Here is a 6,572-nt window from a genome sequence, read left to right as displayed (position 1 = left end):
CATTTCAGTCTGTTTTGTGTACCTCTGAGTGTGTCTTGTGCTCATCTGGTCAGAAGCAAAAGTGTGGTCACTGCTATAAATGACACTGGGTGCTGTGTATATTACAGTCCTACATTGGGATGTTATTTAAAAAAAACCTCTAACAACAGGCTGCTGCAGAATTACTGCAGTTGGTTCTAGCATGCATTTCCCCTGATGGAAAACTTGATATAGCCTGTAACTTGTTGACAAATCGAAAGTTGATCTGGATTTCTCCCAGGTACGGCAGGCGTTCACAGCACTAAAATGCTGGAGCAGAACCTAATGGAGTTATCCCCCATGTACACTTGGGGAGTTTTAACGGCATGTTCTGTTCCAGTAAATTGGGTTGTGCAGTTTAACTTTGTGGTAGGGTTTATTGCTTTTGATGTGGAGGACAAATACATGTCAGCCTGCTATCAGAAGACAAATCTGTACTGGAAACTTAACTAAAGCCTGTTTTTGTTTTCTTCTTTCCTTTTAGTATTGGATGAATGAGTACACTTCTTCCCTTGGCATTGGAGTGTTCCATTCAGGTATAGAGGTGTATGGCCGAGGTACGTACAAGAAAAACATAACTTACTCTGTGTTCCGGTAGCGCTGCTGTTTAAAAAAAACGTTTTTCAGGTATTGAGGGAAGTCTGACTCCTGAAGCCTCTTTGTCAGTTTTCTCTTAAAGTTCTCACCTCTTCTGCCTCTGGAAAAAGCCTTAGATACGAATAATCCAGCAGTCACCTTGCCTTTTGTGTAAAGCTCTGCAACTATGAGAAAATGTGCAATTTATTCAGTTAGGCATAGAAATCTTTATTTTAGGTTTTTAAATGCCTGTATTTTGTTAAAACAAATGTATACTTCATGTCAGCATGGTTGAATCATGTTTCTTCAGTATTCTGCCAGCACTTAGTGCAAGGAGTTAATTTTTAACTAGAGAAACAATAATCTGTTGCAGATAAGCACCCGAAAGTACATGATGCTCAGGAAAAGCTATGTATTCCTTACTGGTATATTGATTTGCTTTAAAGAGACTGTTTCTTTAAAAGCATCTCATGCATACTGTTCACAAAAGATACACCTGTGAGAAATACAGCAATACCTTCCGGTTTTGCTAAATAGGTCTGAGGTGTTCCTGCCTAGCAGGATAGCGACGCTCTGAGGTGATGGGGTTTCTAAAAGTAAAAGGAGAAAAATCTACTTCAGTGTTGGTATTTGGTGGTTTGTTGGTTGGTTGGTTGTTTAGGATTGGTTTTTTTTTTAATGTGTCTGGAGGTGAGAGGAAGCAGCAAAAGATGCGGCATGCAATCCAAAGACCACATTGCACAAAGTTACCTTAAACTGTAGATGTTTCAGCTGCTATAATGGTCACATTGTAGCTGGATTTGCAAGCATTATCAAAGCAGCAAATTGACAAAATACAGTGCTTATTGCTTAAACTTTTTAAGATTTCTTTCAATCCGAACCAGAAGGACCTGACTCTTAATAGCGCTGTGCCTGAAACCCAGTTCTTGAGCAGTGCTGAATACCTGTGCCTCCCTTCCTGTTCAGATGAGAACAGCTTTCTGATACTGCGGGTCATGCCCCTGCTAGAACAATGACTTGCATTTTTCAGAGTACATCAAACTTTATTATTAACCTGTTGTAAAAAAAGATTATCCACAAAACTGAATGCTAGGCTGGGGTGATGTGTGACGAGTTTTGAGGAACAGAAGCATGAAGTCACGCTTCAAGCTTTTTACTGTGCTCTGGGTGAGGCGCGCTGCGTTATCTCACAGACGCAGAAGGAAGCTGAAGCGCACCGTGATACTTTCATCTACTGTAAGTGCTTATGAAAGTGAACTTTTAAAGACAAGCCTGTATAAAGAACATTGGTATGATTTACAATTTAACTTGTAAATCCTCACTTATACAATGAAAACAATGTATTTACTGTAAAATTATTCAAGTTAAACCTGTGCACTGATACAGGAAATTTCCTGTCACTTTTTCCTCAGGTTGACTAGTAACTAACAAAAGTAGCCATTTCCAGCCCCTTGCCTTTGTTACCCGTGTAAATAAGATGTCTGATTTCTGCCTTAGATCCTTGTGAACTGATCTTCCAGTCAGTGAGGTCTGCTGTTCCCTACTGTCATTGTGTGCCATTTTTGTTAAATCTGTGCTTTCTCTTTCAGAATTTGCCTATGGTGGTCATCCATACCCTTTTTCTGGAATATTTGAAATCTCACCAGGAAATGCTTCTGAGCTAGGAGAAACATTTAAATTTAAGTAAGAAAGATACCTATTTTCTTGCTTTTGAGAGAGCATATTAAAAAGACCACTTGTTGCATTTCTTTTTGAGGATAGATATGTTGAATGATACTACGGGATTTCAGACTCTCTGAGAAATTAGTGTCTTTGCTTAGAAGCGAAAGACGGACAGAAGTGATGAGACAGTGAAGTGTCTACAGCAAAGAACATTTTTCACATACCATTACATTTCTTAAACGTGTACAAATTATGTGGACTTCTGGCTAGCTCTTGTTATTCACACAGTATATACAATGGAGTAACTTTTTCAAGGTAATGAAATTTGAAGAAAAAGCTGAAAAACATTGCTCTTCAAAGTTTCCCCATGGTTTTTTTATCTGCTTTCTCAGTGTGATTGCCTTGACCCTTCCCTGCATCACAAGCTCTCACCTGTCCTCAGCTGTCTCTTAGAAACAATATCCCTTGGAGAGGAGGGGAAAATTGCATCCAGTGTTTGTCAGAATTAACTTGCAAAGAACTTAAGTGAGCTACAGGTGGACAATGGGCAAGGAAATAATCTCTCATAATAAAGATTGATGTGGTGCTGTAAAATGGAATAGAAAGAATTTGTGAGAAGGATCTCACCACCCACGCTGGGGTGTTTTTTTGAGCAATGTATGAACTGTTCCACCTACATCGTGGAAGCCTGATCACCTTCTACTCTCTCTTTCTCTTCCAGAGAGGCTGTGGTTCTAGGCAGTACTGACTTCATGGAAGATGACATAGAAAAAATAGTAGAAGAGCTTGGAAAAGAATTCAAAGGAAATGCTTATCACCTAATGCACAAAAACTGCAATCACTTTTCTTCAGCTTTATCTGAGGTAAACAAACTTCTATAGAAAGGTGCTTCCCAGGTGGCTACAGAGTGTCATGTCCTTCCTGTCCTTTGGAATGTTTGGCCTGATTTCCAGCTTCCTGTCTGTTACCTTGGGCAAATGTCACTGTTTTTCAGGTTCTGTTTGTGCTTACATCCAAAGCACGAGGTTTTGCTGCCAAAAAAGCCAAATAGTGTTGTCATGCGTAGTTTGTGTTCGAGCAGGGGAGCGTTCCTAATTCAGAGACCTAGTAAATAAGGTATGAACAGGATTTGAAAAGCATTTCAGATGCTTCACTACTGAAGATAGAGCCCCATGTTATTTTTCTCAGTATTTCCCCACAGAACCATCACACTGAAAATAATTCTTAAAGTTATGATCTGCTGTTAAAGAATAACAAAGGCATTGAAGTTTCACAATGTTAATCTTCTGCTTGAGGGGCTTTTGTCAAGTTACTGCTCTGCCAGCACCTGTGTCCTGGTCACGTAGACACTGGAGTGGTTGTGCAGAGTATCTGGCTCTGTTTGGTTTTGTGTTTTGTTTTGTTTTCAAAACATTTTTTCAAAATGACACACTAATTGTATAGCCTATGTTTTGTGTAGGCTCGTTTTCCAGTGGTACTGGAAAATTTTATTGAGATGATGATTCATGTGCAACACTGGTACAAGAAAGTAGGGTGAGACTGCAGTTGGCATGAAATCTGGCCTATGTGGCCAGGTTTTTGCCATATTCTTCAACTGCATGGTCATGTTGTTTCTGTTTTACGTATTGGCCTATTTAGTGTCCAAATTGACTACAGAACCAGGGATATCATTACAAGTTAAACGCTGCTCAGTTACAGCAGAGTCACAGTAAATAGCCTCAGCTGTATGCATAACTCCACGTAACTGCAGTATTGACACTGTCTTTTTGACCACTTGATTTCAGGGTGCTTTTTTTTTGTAATCGTGACATTTCTCCTGCAATTTCTGTTTCTGAGGAATTAGCAGGGAATAGAAAGCATACCTCAACTAATTTCTGTGCCTTTTGTGGAAGTTATTAAAAAAGAATGACATGATCAGGCTTTTCAGGACTCTTTAAAAAAAGTTGGCATTTCTGATCCGTAAATTGTAAAGCTGCTGCAATGTTTGGTTTTTATTTACAGTACTGTAATTTTGTTACTGCTGAATCCAGAAGACAAATGAATCTTTTCGTTTCCCTCCCCCCCTTAGATCCTGTGTGGAAAAGAGATCCCACGGTGGGTGAATCGCCTGGCCTACTTCAGCTCCTGCATCCCGTTTCTGCAGAGCTGTCTGCCGAAGGAGTGGCTGACGCCCGCAGCCCTCCAGTCCAGTGTCAGCCAGGAGCTGCACGATGAGCTGGAGGAAGCCGAGGATGCAGCAGCATCAGCTTCCTTGGCGAGCTCAGCATCTGGGTCTAGAACTGGACGGCACACCAAATTATAAGTCCTTCTCCAAAGTAATAAATGGTTTGAAATACTTCAGTTTAATCTCTCCAGCAATTGACTTCCTGACAGAACACGAGAGCTGACTCTAGAAAGTGGTTTTTATATGCAAAAAAGGCTCTCGTCAAGCCCTGTTTCAGCTCAGGATTATTTACGTAGTGAAAAGAATTGCTGGGAGAAAAGGGAAGGATTTTGTGTGAAGCCACCCTTTTCATTTTCACCTGTTTGGTAGACCTGGGTTAACTTACCATCTTGTATAAAGCAGAACTTAAATTATTTGTTTACAGTATTGTGTACTGCTGTTTACAAGTCCTTTAAGGACTCCTGCCACCATGGAAGAAGAGAGAATTTGCATTTGATTTAACGGTTGGTATAACTTAAAAGCAGTGGTATGATGCCCTGGATGAACTCTCCCCTTTGTTTTAAAGATTTAAGGCAGGTGAATGTTAAATTTCTGAGAAATGCCAGAAACTGCTGAATACTATATCTGTGAACAGGGTACTGTGCACTTAGTGGCTGATGTAAACAGGTCTATGCCAGGATGTAGAGAGACTGGTTTGGTTTAAGATCTGTTACTAGAAGTATGACCTCTACATTAATGAAACTGTGGATTTTTGCACATATGAAGGGAATTTTCTATCTCATTACAATGCACATTGATCCTTTTCTTCTTTCTTTTTTTTTTCTTTTTTTTTAAACTCAGCCATGTAGTTTGCATCCTTCTGTCTGTATTTACAGTCTACTTCAACCAGGATTTAGACATGTGAATATCATGTTAGAGTCATCAACAACTGTTTCACTGTTTGCTTTACTTGATTTCAGACTTGTATATAAAAGTTAGTACTGGTATTCTTTTTTTTGTTTGTTCCCTGTAGTTTGGAATAGTGTAATACAAGCCATTTATGGTTGGGGAATGGCCTTGCTTTCTGCTGCTGATTTTGCTTCATTTGCGTTTGTAAACATTTGTGTCCTATTTTTCTTTGAGCTATAAATGACTGCCCAGTTGTGCATATCCGCACAAATTATAGAGAAATCCTAATTTATTTTCCCACAGTCTCTATCTGTGGCATTAACTTCCTTGTCAGATGTAATGAAGAAAAACCTGAAAATTGCTTATGCACCTGCGTGTTTACACAGCAGAACCCACTAATCTGCACACATAATTATATCCGAAGGTAAGAGAGATTATTTTCTAAAACACAGAAGTATGTTTGCTGGTAGATTATAATTAGAGCTAAATTATAATTAGTGATCAGAATATATAATGGAATGCCTTATTCTTGTTCACTTACCAAGAGAATTAATGGTTCTTCCAGTCATCAGTGTAAATTAGTGAGGTTCTGTTGTGCACATAAGGATACAGTAGCACAAACATGAGGGAGGTGAGCTTGTGTGTTTTGTAAGACTTGCTGCCTTAAACTAACAAAAACCATACCCTCCGTAAACGGATCAGCTCGCACAGAGGCGTGCGTGACTAGAAGTATAAGTGATTCTTACAAGCTTTATTTTCAGTCTGTTGCCAGGTTTCGTTTTTCCATTAAGTGAAGTTCTGACTCTACAGTTTCTGCTGTTTAAAAGGCAAAAAGTCCTCTTAGGAGGCAAGAATGCTTCATGTTCCTCGCCATGGGTAGTCAGTGCCCTTGAACCCTACAGGAAGGTGCAGTGGCTGCATCGTGGTAAGAATTCTTATGATGGCCAGCTCCGACTCGTGCTAGAAATGAGTGGGAGTTTTTCTGATAACAGTTAGGTTGAATCCTTCGAGTTTTCACTCATTTTCTGTGATGCAGTGTAGGTACAGAGATGCGCTCAGTTCTGGGGGAAAAGAAATCAAGTGAGACTCTTTCTGGAAAGAGTGGGATGATAGTAGAAGTCTCTTTAACTTAGGTTGGTACGTGTGTTAATCATCTCTTCTGGCAAGGGGGAAACGCTTACGACTGACAAGTCCACCACTAACTATGTTCTCTGGCCTCCAGAAGCTGGACATGCTGACTCTCCCTGTTGAGTGCTTTTTCACT

The 6,572-nt window shown here is 39.9% G+C and overlaps 1 protein-coding gene across 1 annotated transcript; it reads left to right on the top strand.

Annotated features, from left to right (window-relative positions):
• The first annotated feature begins 508 nt into the window (after positions 1-508).
• DESI2 (desumoylating isopeptidase 2) lies at positions 509-6,007 on the top strand. The gene is made up of 4 exons (XM_010182267.1): positions 509-575; positions 2,184-2,277; positions 2,978-3,119; positions 4,325-6,007. Exons 1-4 carry the CDS (start codon positions 509-511, stop codon positions 4,556-4,558), a joined length of 537 nt encoding a protein of 178 aa, XP_010180569.1. The 3' UTR covers positions 4,559-6,007.
• Positions 6,008-6,572: the final 565 nt, after the last annotated feature.

This window comes from Mesitornis unicolor, unplaced genomic scaffold (genome assembly GCF_000695765.1).
Source record: "Mesitornis unicolor isolate BGI_N332 unplaced genomic scaffold, ASM69576v1 scaffold5384, whole genome shotgun sequence".
NCBI classification, from domain to species: domain Eukaryota; kingdom Metazoa; phylum Chordata; class Aves; order Mesitornithiformes; family Mesitornithidae; genus Mesitornis; species Mesitornis unicolor.
Note: the sequence above shows the minus strand (reverse complement) of the source record. Positions and strands in the feature narration are given on the sequence as shown.

Excerpts from the sequence above, each read along its gene's own strand:
- DESI2 (XM_010182267.1), top strand. The coding sequence starts at position 509 with ATGAATGAGTACACTTCTTCCCTTGGCATTGGAGTGTTCCATTCAGGT. Across the intron at positions 576-2,183 it reads TATAGAGGTGTATGGCCGAG|AATTTGCCTATGGTGGTCAT; the intron begins GTACGTACAAGA and ends TTTCTCTTTCAG. Across the intron at positions 3,120-4,324 it reads TTTCTTCAGCTTTATCTGAG|ATCCTGTGTGGAAAAGAGAT; the intron begins GTAAACAAACTT and ends TCCCCCCCTTAG.